The sequence below is a fragment of the Martes martes genome (genome assembly GCF_963455335.1).
Source record: "Martes martes genome assembly, chromosome: 13".
In the NCBI taxonomy this organism is placed as follows: domain Eukaryota; kingdom Metazoa; phylum Chordata; class Mammalia; order Carnivora; family Mustelidae; genus Martes; species Martes martes.
Window position 1 is genome coordinate 78,293,358 of NC_137901.1, and position 13,305 is coordinate 78,306,662.

Here is a 13,305-nt window from a genome sequence, read left to right on the forward strand (position 1 = left end):
AATGAAGGGGCCTGTGGGTGTAACGGCTTCCGTTTTCCGTCCATAACCGACTCGCTACCTGGGGGCATCCAGGCTGGCCTTCCAGCCCTGACTTGTTCCCAGCCCTGACTACCGATTGATTTCAAAGCATTCTGCCCCGGTGTGTCATGGGTCCCCATGAGCAAGGATTTCATGAGTGTGAGGTCCTTCCAGGCTAGTAGATACAGAGGGAACTTTGCCATGTTTGCCCTCTCATCCCTACAGCCTGAGCTCACAGACACACTTTCAGCACGCCTCGCCTTGACCGTGACCATTATCCACGTGTAACTTGTATAATTAGAACCGAGAGCTGTACCAAGCTTTTCCATCCTTTCCAGAAAACAGAGATAAAAGTCCTCTGAAATGTTCTCATTGGGTTGAACCTCATGCCTAAAAATACCAACATCTCCTGCTTATTTAGAAGTCCCATTTCTTTGGATGAATATAAATTCCTTGACATGGTTGACAATATCCTTTACAGTCCAACCCGGAGTATCTGACAGGTCTCCTCTCTTCCACATACCTTCACTGTGGCTCCATAGCCTAAGCCGATAGGTTAGAATTTTCTTGGTTCTGCTGCCACATCTCGCTCTCCCAACCCCAGGCCATTTGCACATGCCATTTCCTCTGCCTAGAACATTCTTCCCCATTACTCTATTTCATATGGCTAAATTTATACATCCTCCAGGTTACATATCACCTCCTCTAGAAAGCCTTCTCTAATCCCCCAGGTCAGGATGGCACAACACTCCACCACTCACTCATTCATTTATTCATTCTTTCATTCATGTACTCTTTCAAAAATGAGTGGCTTCCGGGGCGCCTGGGTGGCTCAGTGGGTTAAGCCTCTGCCTTCGGCTCAGATCATGATCTCAGGATCCTGGGATTAAGCCCCATATCAGGCTCTCTGCTCAGCAGGAAGCCTGCTTCTCCCTCTCCTACTCCCCCTGCTTGTGTTCCCTCTCTCACTGTGTCTCTCTCTGTCAAATAAATAAATGAAATCTTAAAAAAAAATAAATTAAAGTTAAAAAAAAAAGAGTGGCTTTTATGTGCACTGTTACTCAGTGGGCTAATTGCTTGTTTTATTGCCTATCTCTCCATCTGAGTGGGAATTTGTAGAAGGCAGAGGCCACGCATGACCAGTTCAGTACTGTACCCAAGTAACCAGCAGTGCCTGGCACAGAGTAAGTGCTCACTAAATCTGGCTACATGAACACAGCCTGAGCTTGATTCAGTGGTGAAGATGGCTGAGTGGTCACGTCCTGGTGAGGCCCAGCCAGGTAATTGCCATCTTTGGGAATTTGATAGGTTTTAAAGGAGGGATTGGCCCCCATCATATTCAAAATCGTTCTAAAAAACTAGGTGGATTCTTGGCTGAAGGCTGCTGTCTCGAGACCAGCTCAGGGCTGTCTTTGTGATCAAGAGCTAACCTTTAGAACTGAGTTCCAGGCCTGTGGCAGAGAGAAGGAATACAGTCTGTTCTCCCTCTCCTCCCTGGCCCGCCTCAGACCCAGCATCCTCAGAGAAAGCACCCAGAGGCTGTGTCTGTACATTCTCGACAGCTTAAGTTCCAGGCTGATCTGAGAAGCTCCAGATCTGAGAAGACTTCCAGATGAGACAGGCTATGCTTGGTCTCCTTACTTCCCTTCTGCCCTCTACTATCCTGGGAGGCCAGCTTAAAAAATAGGCTGGGGCTGGCCATTTATTTGCACATAACAGGGCCGTTAGCCTGTACTTTGTTCAGATTATAAAAAGGTGCTCCTTCTAGGTCAGGAGTGAGAAAAAGATGCTCCCTCTGGCCAGACAAATCTGGATAGTTAATGGTCTTTTCGTTTCAGACTCCATCTTCTCCAGAGCAAAGAGGAGGAAAGGTATTGAGGGAAGCCAATGTGTGTGTGTGTTTGCGTGAGTGTGTGAGTATGTGTGTGCGTGTGTGTGTGTTGGGGGTGTGTGACAGCCATGATAATGCAAAGGAGACCTTCATGATAGGCAGACAACAGAGGCCTCTGTGTTTTTGTCCTTTCTAGACAAGTACTCACTCACTCACTAAGATGCCAACAGTTGTCCACTCAGTGACATGACAATGTGGCTCCTACTTGCTCCTCATTTAGATTAACAGCCCTCTCAAAATCCATCTTTCAAGCATTCTTCATCTGCTGGGAATTTCTCTTCTAACCATTAACTGACCTTTGCCCCGTCCTCCTAGCTAGGCTGAGAGCAATGCTCAAGATACTTGCTAGGAGGATTCTAGACCCACTGTTGTCCAGTACCAGTGTCCAGTAATCATGGTACCTGGTGCCCCTGTTTAAGACCCGGAACCCTCATACCAGGAAACTCTTCTTCGGTATACTGTGGCCCCTTCCTCCATATCAGCCTTATCCTTCTTTCCCTGTCTTCAGAAAGGTCTACCTGTGGGGCTTGGCATAAAAACTCAGCCCCTGTAGTATCTGCTTAATTACCAAGTGGAAAAAAAAATCTGTCTTAATATGGATTATCCCCAAAATCAAGACAGGAATTTGAATGCTAGTAGTTGATTTGAGAGGACAAGGAACTTCTGTAGGGGAGTGGGGAAATGAGATGAGGGAGAAGAAAAGCCAATGAAAGACGTGTTATCAAACCAGCTACCACGGAGGGCAGCTGGAGGACACTCTGGGAGCCAGTGAGGAACTGACCCTACCAAGGAGAGAGCTGGGGTATTTATACACCAATGCCCCACCACTCACAGGTTGGAGGCTATACCCAGTGGGTGTCAGTTCTCTAGGGTGCTCATACGGCCACATGGCCAACCAAAGCAGTCTTTGCCGGCCAGAGAGCATCTTCCGGAAGCTGGAGGTTGGCCATGTGTCCTGAAGCAGAGAGGACGAAGGGATATAATTGAACAGCGTCTGCTTCAGCCCCCCAGATTACCATTGGAAAACTGACAGGTCAAGTTATGTTTTGTCTCAGCTACCTTTTCTTTAGCCCACTTAGTATATATGTACCCAGGTACATAGCCCACTTGACAGTAAATCTGAATCAACTGCCAACGCTGCAGAATGGGGCGGTTTCACATAACAGCTCTATTTCTAGTCTGTGCTGAAGAATAAGGTCTGACAACGCTGGGTCCACATCCTTGCTGCTCAGCATCGGCTCAAGACAATTGCAGCTGCCCGTTTTAGGCTTTTCTGGTGCCCAGCCCCACACGATCCCAGTCGCTTCTATCTATTAACTGCCGGGCCCCTGAGACCTCTGAGTTTGTGACCCTCTGTTCTAAATGTTTGCCACGACCCTGACCACTCCAAAGGAACCACAAACACAGTGCCTCCTGGATGCCCCATCTCTCCCTTCCAGAACTATGAAAATGAATCCTCCATCTTCCCCATGTTGATCCTTTTCGTGCCTCTTGGACTTTGGCCAATGGAAGGAACCAGGAGCCCAGAGCCATTAAACCACATCCAGACCCTGAGGCTAGGACAGTGTATTCCCTTCTGGATCAGGATTGCCAATCTCTGTTTTTTTTCTCGCCCGCTAAGGACAAACTGTATTTCTCAAACTCATGGCCATTGGAAGAAAGCAAACAAGCATTTCCCCCTTTAGTCCCATGGCCCCCTCCAATGTGAAGCTCCGATTTTTTTTTTTCTCTTGAAATCGTAAGTTGACTCATCTCCTTATTTCTTAATATACTCAATGTTAACACTTGGGTTTTTCTAATAAGTAATTAAATCCCCCCACCACAAACTCCTGGCTCCTGGCATTTCACTGGGAGTCTCTCAGCCCTCCAGGGAAGCTGGCACTGTTATTTATTGTTTTTGTTTCAAATCATTATTTAATCAAGAACGGGGAAAAAAGGCAACCTCTCACTTACACTTCAAAATTTAATTTCAGCTGAATTCTGAGATCAAGAGGCAGCACGGCCTAATAGGTTACAAAAATACAATCAAGAAGAGAATTCCAATTAAACTGAACAAGTCCATTTACTGAGCTACAAATGGCCCCATGGAGAGAAATGGCTATAAATTTCTTTTCCCCTCCCTGCCATATGGGGGATTGGAAATTCTCATGTGAATATAGAGTTGCGTGGCAGAGCTTTTAGCTAGAGGGTTCTGGTTATTCCTTAAAAAAGAAAAAAAAAAATCCTTTTGTTCCACAAAGACATTAAGTTTATTTTCCTTGATGTCGTTCATCTTCCTTTGTTCATTACTTAGGAAGACCGAAAAAAGAATGGGTTTGTTGACCTCTGGGAGTCTGGGTGAGAGGAGGCGGGATGTGGGGACACAGCAAGATGACACAGTCCTTCAGGGCTGGGGCGATCCCATGGGGCAGTGCGCTGCAATTGGCCTTGGGCCTGAGGAAGTGGCCCGGCCTCCTCTGTCTCTTCCCCTCCTAATCACAGGCAGGAAACTGAGGGAAAATGGCAGCTTCGGGGGCCCTCAGCCCACCGGTTCCTAAAAATCTCCATATGGATCCAGTCAGACAAATTTTACACCAGCCCAAATTGAAATGGAGAAAAATTAAGTTCACTGTAATGCGTTTTTCATCCAGCCAAATGCATCTGATTTAAGGGCTCATCCTTTCTTTGGAGGCCATGTCAGTACTTCCGGTGGTTAGATGTCACTTTCGTGATAGAACATGGCGGTTTCCTTTTATTCTGAACAGATGCGGTGAAAGTAAAAGTTGACAATGCTATGCCACTTTCCATGAAAAAAAGCCCAACAACCACAACAGGTCCCACTAAGTCCCCGTCTCATACCGCCTTTCCTCTGCATTCTGGTCTCTCTTTTCAAAACTGCAGTGAATGGTGTGGCGTGTTTGAGTCTCTTGGGTGAGTGAGGGCTAAAAGGCTTTTGCAGAGGGGCGCCTGGGTGGCTCAGTGGGTTAAGCCTCTGCCTTCGGCTCGGGTCATGATCTCAGGGTCCTGGGATCGAGCCCCGCATCAGGCTCTCTGCTCGGCGGGGAGCCTGCTTCCCACCCCCCACCCCCCGCCGCCTACTTGTGATCTCTGTCTGCCAAATAAATAAAATCCTTTAAAAAAAAAAAAAGGCTTTTGCAGAATGTGTGAGAGCCTGGGTCAGGGTTCTGAAGGCCAGGGCCACCATATGCTTTCCCCTGTCTGCAAAATGGGATGCGTACCTCCATCCTGCCTTTCTCCTAGGCTTGCTCTGAAATTCACCTCAGATCGTGGACACGATTAAGCTTTTGAACTCAGAGATATTTCGAAAACATCACAACTGGGTTTATGAGGAACAAGCTTAATAAAACCACCGTGATGACAAATAACGCCAGCAACGACTGCATATTGAGTGCTAGTTATGTCCTAAGCACTGGGCTAAGTTTCTCACACAGAACTGAAGCTGCATGACGGTAGGATCCTTGTCCGTCTTGTTCACTGCGAACACTTGTTCACCCTGGTGCCTGGAACAGTGCCCGGCACACAGCAGGTGCTGAATGCATATTCTTTAAATGAATGGATTCCCCCAACTCAGTCCATCCTCACAAGCACCCTATGAAGCAGGTATGACTATTAGCCCAAAGTATAGGTGAGGACACTGAGGCCCAGGGAAGTGAAATGACACAAGGGGAGTCATGTCATTAAGCACATGGACTCCGGGGGCAGACTTTCTGGGTTTGGATCCTAACTTCTCCATTTTACTTAGCTGCTCGTCACGGAATTGTCCCAGGCCATAGGACATGGCTGCCATGTTCTAGGCGCCCACTAAAATGAGCATATTAGGGGAAGCTCCCTTGAAGGGCTATTTTAAGAAACAGATGAGGGGGCGCATATGAAGAATTCAGCCTAGCACCTGGCACATAGTAGGTGCTCAGCGGGCACTGGTGGTTGTTGTTAACCAGGGAGAAAACATCAAGAACCTCGGAGTCTACAGATCGGCCCCAAGCCCATGACTTCATCACTGCACTCTACTGCCTCCTCTCGTTGACAGATTTCACGAGGACATCTCTTTGGACCTCAGGTCTTATGCTCTCCTTCTTGTTCTCGTTCCTCTCCTTCCTCTTCCTCCTTCCTCTTCTTTCTCTTCTTCTTCCTCCCCTTCTTGTCATGGCATCTGCAGGTTTTTGTTGGCAAAGAATACATGGCAACTTTTTGGCCCAAGCTGGAGGCAGAAGGAGGAGAAAAGGCGCCTGTGCTTCTCAACTTGGTCTAGCTTCCATCGTCATCGGCCCTCTTCCAGATTCCCTCTCCAGGGAGGGCAGACTTGACAGAGTGCCCCATGCCAACAGGGAAAGGGCTTGGCCAAACCTTGGTGCCACCAACGTCTCTGTCATCTAATTGGCCCTCTGGTTATCAGAGTAAGCTTCTGAGACACAAGCCACGATTCATATCGGTTCCCCTTCCTCCCAACTGAGCCACCTACCAAAGTCACTTTAGCTCTGTGAGCCCGTTTTCCTGTCTGAAAAATGGTGGTAATAATTGCATCTATCTCAGAGAATGGCTTTGGGCATAAAATGGCATCAGCAAAAACAACTGTGTAAAGCATGGGATGGTTTCTAAAGTTGCATCACCTTCGTTCTAACAAAAGAGCCTGGTACACAGAGGTATCTCCCTTCCCTGTATGCATGAGTCATCTCAATCCGGTGAACCCATCCTTCAAAGCCTAGCTCGAGTGTTCCCTTATTTGTAGAGCCCTCTCAGGCACCAAGACAGCACTGTCTTGTCCTTCCTCCGTGGTCCTGCTCCGCATTGTATTTGCTTCCATCGCCACCAGGGTTCGTAGTCTGGATATCCGGCAGCTGATGGGGGTGGGGACGCTGCCACATCCGAAGGTAGCTGCCCTTGGTACTGATGGCGCTTCCGTACCACTCTAGTTGCCAAACTGTGAGGAGGTCCCGGGGCACCAGGGGAGGGAGGGGGTGGCTTTGGGCACTTGGGGATAGGGTGGTGACAGGGTCTATTAACCAACGAGTACACAAGGTTTTGAATATTTGACAACCGAGGAGGAGCTGCTGCTCGGGGGCTCCATCTCAGCCCTAATTACAACACTTATCTCACTGTAGTGCAGCCGTCTGTTGACTACCAGACTGAGCTCCGGAATTCGGGAGGAGCGTTTTATTCATCTCTGTCCCCCTGATGCCTTGAACAGAGATGGCTGAGTGGAGATAAAGAACATGAATGAGGCTGTGAAGGGTCCCTAAACCATCTCCTTGGGACCCTCCATTTGGATTTGGGCTCTGACTGAGCAAGAGGGCTTCAGGTTATCTTTAGCTCACCAACTAGGATTTCAATAAGACACAACCCTGAATTTGCATATTCATTATGCAAATATGCCCCCTTGATGTGATGTGCCTGTCCTTGATTTTTAAAAGAGCGGTACATTGGAAATACCTGCAGTGGAGTGTGGCGGGAGCCAGGGCGTAGAAGACCCCCCGCACTCAGGCTCCTGCTTATCCCCAGAACCCCAACTCTTGCCCTGGAATTCTGCTTCCAGCCCCAACTCGAGTCTTTTTTTCCTGCTTCCTTTGGCTGATTCTTGCTCAGCACTAGTTTCTGAGCTGTCGCCTTCTCTGCCCTAACCTAACACTAACCCTAGAATCCCTTCCCTGCCTGCCACTTCCTACCCCATCTCAGCATCGCTGCTCAATTGTTGTGTGTTGTCTTTTATAGGCACAGATTGTCCTCTATTCACCAGATCCTGAGATCTGACCCTCGGATAGATGTTTTGGGAGATAATTGGTAGATATGAATGAGTGATGGGATGGATTCTTTGGGGGCAGTGACTCTCCTGTTGAGCCCGGTGCTTGGCATAAGGGAAGATCCTGGGCCAGGACTCTCAGAAAACCTGGGGTCCGACCTGATACCTTTGTCCATCTCTGCCTTTTGCAGGAGAGAAGAGGAATAAGGGTCTAGTGTGGAGGGCACATGGAGGGCTGGACTTGGGGATATCTGATGCCCCTAGAAGTCAGAAAACCATGAGTGGGATGGGGCGAGCCAGCTGCTCTTTAGGAGGGAGGAAGCTGAAAGCATAGTAAGTGAGGGGCCCTTGCTCTGGTCCCAAGTCATGCATAGACCAGGCTGGGCCTGGAGTCATACGAGTATTACTAGGACTACTGCCACAAGTACTAGTGCTGCTAAACACTGTCACTGCCCAATGCTATTTCCATGGTCACTCTTACTGCTGCCACTGCTATTCTTAGCAGTGACCAGGAAGTAGCATTTCTCCACTTGTCTGTTGCAATCTAAAACCTTTACTCACACGAAGTCACTGAATGCCCAGACCACACCGCCTACAAGGCAGGTCTCATTGCTCCCCTGGTTCTGCAGGTTCAGAGAAAACAGGCACAGAGAGTTTATGGAACTTGCTCACGGTCCCACGGTTGGTAAATGTAGAGCCAGAGCCCAGGATGCTGTAGTTGTAAGACCCACAAATATTTGCTGAATTCTTCCCCTGTGCCAAGCACTGGGCTCAACCGTTTACAATGGGACTTTGCTTTTGTCCACACAGCAGGGTTTTTGAAGAGACTTACTCTCTGCATTTTTTTTTTTTTTTAAACAGATGAGGACACAGGGACTCAAAAAGGTTTAAGTAACTCTCCGCGGCTCAGAGCCAGGATCTGACGGCATCATCGTAGCCCCATGTTTTGAACGACTTGGACTTGCCGTAGCCCATGTAAGTCATTTCTCTTCTCTGAGTCTCAGGTTTTCAGTCTCTCTTCTTGGAACCTAGGCATTGAGCTAGGTGAGCTCTTAATGTCTACCCCTTCTAGGTGTGGGTGAGCTTTCAGCTCTTCTGATAGGGATTGGGTCCATGGGAGACACTGAGGCTTCAAGAACCAACAGCCAATCTTTTTCCTCACCAGTTGTTGTGGGAGGACCCCACTTTTTTTTTTTTTTTAGGAACATCCAGCCTTTTGCTTGATAGACCCAGGCTGTTAGGAAACCATCCCAGGCAGGTGATCAAACAAGCCCGCTGCTCCCAATGGCACTTTTTAGTGAGGGTCAGTGGGGGCCACCAAATGGGCTGCCACAAACACCAGGACCAGAAAGACTGGGTGATTTTGACTCACTTCTTCTACCTTTGACAGGTATTTTTGCATCGGTTTCTAACTCTGCAACAATTTCCCTGGGAGAAATGAGATCATCAAACCCATTTTCCAGGTGAGGAAGTTGAGGCTGGGAGGGGTAGAGGGAATTGTCCAGCCAAGCCAAGACTCCCCGGGCCTCCAGACTCTGCCATGCTAGAAAGATCTTTTATAGGACATCAGTGGAGAGGGAAAGGCAGGTGGGCATTTTCCATCTTCAGAATACTTAGTAACCACAAGACACCTCTACAAAGAGGGGCCTGAAGATGTTGTGGATGCTTCCAGGTAGGCAGAGGATTGGGGCAAAATGAGACCTTGGTGGCACAGAGTGCCTCGAATGGTAAAGAAGAGTTACCCAGAATGCACTGCAGGTGATAACTTGTGTCAACCAGGCCCAACTAGTGTATATCATCGCCTTCCCTTCTTTGACCTTCCTACAAGCACCCCGAGTTTCTCCTCACTTCTACCTCACCTGAAATTCTCAGATTCACTCATAGCTAGAGAAGACGGATCCCTGCCAGCTGCCGGCTGCAACTGTAGGCTACGTCAGCGTTGTGTCTCCTCCCATTTGTGTATCTGTCCCTTTAGCATCAACAAAAGGCCTTCTCGTACTTCGTCTTATTGGCTGTCCCCAACCATCCCACATGAAAGTGGTATTATTGCAAATTTACCAATGAGAACACTGAATTTCGAAGGAGGGAAGGGACTTCCCTGAAGCCACGCAACCAGGGAGTAGCAAAGCTAGGACCTGAGTTCAGCACCAACCCTGAATCCCTCGCTCAGGAAAGTTCCCAGCATCGGACTGTCTGAAATTACATTCCGGCTCCTCCTTGTGGACCTGAGGGAGCGTCACGTGATGCCATTCAATGCGGGGCTGCTAAATTGGATTCGTAACCTCTCTGAGCCTTGGTTTTTCTGTCCCATCTGTTGGAAGGGACCAGGGAGAGCAGCCATGCCCTCGATGCCCTGAGACCTCGTGCGGACAGAGGAGAGGACACAGCTCAAGCGCTATGAGCTCCTTGAAGGCAAATGCTCATGCACATTCCAGGCCGTGTTAATATGGGTGAAATCAAGTCCCAGCAGCGAATCAGCGCTGCAGGCTGGCTGGCATCTGGGCTGCAGACTTCACGGGAAAGCTGGAATGCCCCCGCCACATCAAAGCCCCCTCTCTTCCTTCCTCCTGCGGGGTCTCACACATGCACTCCTGCCAGGGTCACTCTGGAGACCAGCGCTCCCCGATAGAAAGCCTGGGCACTTCAGCTCTGCTTCCTCCCCCCTAACCGAGTGCTGCCAGGGGCTGGGGAATGACCACCTGGTTGATCAATAAAGAGGCCCGAAAGCCAGTGGGGTGTTTGCCCAAAACTGAGTTAAAATGTGCCGTACACTGCCCTGAACTTGTGCCTCCACCTCCCCCCAGGTGTCATGGCCAAGACTGGCCGAGAAGGCCATGTGGAATACTTACTACACCCCTGGCCGACAGGAGGCCGAGCATCTGGAGGGGCTGGCTGGGCGGGTGGCTGGAGCGGGCCTCGGGGCTGGCCTTGCCGAGGGTCCTGGAGCAGCGGCGGGAGTGCCTTCGGCGGGACTTCCGCCCTTCCTCGGGGGACCTGCCGCGGTGCCTGGGGGACCGGGAGAGAGAGATGAGCCGGTCTTCGGAAGGGGAGTGTGGCAGAGGGGTGGCTGCGGGGCCCGCAGGATCAGAAGGCTGTAGAAGGTGTCTGGGTGTGCTTCTATAGACGACACATGCTTCCATCCATCCCTCGTCTGCCTCCACCTGCCCACCTGCTCATTCATTCATTCATTGATTCATTCGCTCCTTCTCTCATCTGTTCATTCGACAAATGTACCTGACTGTTTGGGGAGCTGGGAACGCAGCTGGGAAGACAGAAAACATCCCGGCCTGATTTGCTTTAACGTCCTGGGTGTGGGACTGTCTGTCACTGTGTTTGTACGTGACTGGGTGTGTCCATCTGTGTTTGTCTATAAATACGATGGTGCCTATCTGTGTGTCTTTGTGTATGTGACTTGGCCATCTGTAAGATAGATGCATCCTGGTGACTGTCACCCAAAACTTTTGAAAAGAGAGTAGCTGGCAAAAATAATGAGGGGGTCTTCTGTAAGCTTGTCAGACCCCGGGCTGCCCTGTCTGCGCCAGAAAGCGAAGGAGTCTCTCTTTAGAACGGGTAGAGTTTAGACTCTGCTGGCCTGTTAGCTCTGGGCCACAGCAGCAATAAAGATGACACCCTATTGACTTGCAGTCCTCTCTTAGGGCAGTTCTCTGTCCTCTCTCCAACTTGAAGACACAACGCAAACAAGGCAGGTATTTCCCATTCTGCAGATGAGGACCCGGGCTCAGAGCTGTCTGGGGGCCCACCAGAAGTCACACAGCTTGTGAGTGGCAGAACCAGGACCAGGGCAGGGTTTTCTGCCCAGGGGGGACTGAAGCCTCTTGGTCATGCTCTGGAACGCCCCTCTGGGCTCTGGGTCTCCAGACCATTTTTACTGATGTGGCCCTGGAGTGTCCCTCAGCCCAACAGGCACTGGGGAGCTCAAGCAGCAACACTCCCAGAAGGGCTGACATAAGAAGGGGACCGAGGCTGGGCTCTGCAGTCCATCTCCCTAAGTGGTAGGGCGGAGGGCAAGACAGAGGGCAGCAAGCTCTCTGCACCATCCTCTGACCCAGGCCGGCGGGGCTGAGCTGCTGAGAGCGGATTCAGCCTGCGTCAGAGGTCCAGGGCTCTGTCCGAGCTCTGCCAGTCGCTGAGACCTTGCTCATATGCCTTTGCTCACCACGATGCAGTTTTCTCAGCTGTACCACATCCACGATGCGACCGAGCTCAGTGAGCCGATGCCCTCCAGACAAAGGCCAGCAGGAACACGCCTGCTGAATCAGCATGTTCACGGCTCCTTGCAGGGAGGGAGCGCGCGCCCACAGGAAGTGGAGAACATCTCCCTATGAGAGTGTTGGAGAGGGCCTAGTATGGGCGGGTGGCGGGTGACTTTAAGAAACGTTTAAGGAACTGGGGCTTTGTTCTGGATCGGATGCTGGCATTAAGTGGAGGTGAGACTCTCACTAGGTATCTTCATAAATCTCGGGGCCTAGTCCAAGGCCAGAGCTCTCGCTGGCCTTGGAAACAGCAGTCCCTCATGTGAGCCAGGATAGAGAGATGCTGGGTCACTTTTGTGTTTTGGACAAAGTTCCTGTGTCATCAGGGCTCTGACCTCACGACGGAGGGGTCTTGGTTTGTCTTGATCACTCAAGGTTGCAGAGCCACCTTGCCTGATGCCAAGGCTCTTTACGGCTGTTGGTCTCCAGTGGGGGCCCCGAGGCCTGCGAGTGATAACAGCACGAGTCAGGGACATTTTCCTCTTCCTCAAATGCTCCTCATGCTCGGCTCCACACCGGCATCACGGGGAGAGATTTAAAAATCTCACCTCCCTGGCCCTGCCTCATCTGAACGAAATCGGGATGCCTAGAGGGCGGGATCCAGGGATCGGTGTTTTAAGAATTTTCCAAGCTGACTGCGAAGTGCAGTCCCGGTCTAGCTCCTGGTGTTCTTGGGATGAGCAAGAGAGAAAATGTATTTGAAACTGTAGCACCAAGAAGGACTTCAACACATCTGCCCCCTCTCCTCCTCCTCCTCCTTCTTCCTCCAGACACTGGTTTAACTGGGGTGCAGTGGGACCGGGACGGGGCATTTTGAAATCTCCTCAGTGACACGAACACGTAGCCAGGTGTGTGGGATGCACGTGAGGAAGGATAAAGCAGTCTCGGACATCCGGAAGCTGGCCTTGCTGTGTCTGCTGGACAGCGCCGGTTTCAAACATCAGCGTCCACTAAGTCCCACTCTTTGTTCTTCTTGTTCTTCTCGCCCACGAGAGAGAGCCCTCCTCCCCCTTCTCCGACCGGCACAGCCGATGTCAGCCCAGTGTGGGTCCGGGTTAGGAGAAACCAGACTTGGAAGGGCCTCAGAACTCAGTACTTTGTGCTGTGTGGCCTTTCATAGGTTGCTCAGCCTCTCTCTGCTTAGAGCAACCCTTACGAGAGGGCCAAGTCCAGAGCCAGACTCCCCAGTTCAATCCTAGCTCAGTCACTTCATAGCTATGCAACTAACAAGGTCCTTAACCTCTCTGTGCCTCAGTGTTCTCATCTTTACAATGGGGGAGAACAACAGTAGCTACTTCCTAGGGTAGTAGAGGGGATTGTGTGGTTGATTCAGGGAGAGGGCTCAGCTCCCCACATGGCAGCAAGGGCACTTACGAAGCACACGTGGG

General features: G+C 50.4%; 1 protein-coding gene across 1 annotated transcript in view; it reads right to left on the reverse strand.

Moving 5' to 3' along the window:
• SRRM4 (serine/arginine repetitive matrix 4) overlaps positions 1-13,305 on the reverse strand; it is a gene marked incomplete at both ends in the record, with an annotated part of 142,425 nt that overhangs the window by 10,915 nt on the left and 118,205 nt on the right. The window contains one exon of the mRNA XM_080821591.1: positions 10,493-10,649. Within this exon, the coding sequence (XP_080677717.1) occupies positions 10,493-10,649 (157 nt within the window). The remainder of the gene's footprint in view (positions 1-10,492; positions 10,650-13,305) is intronic.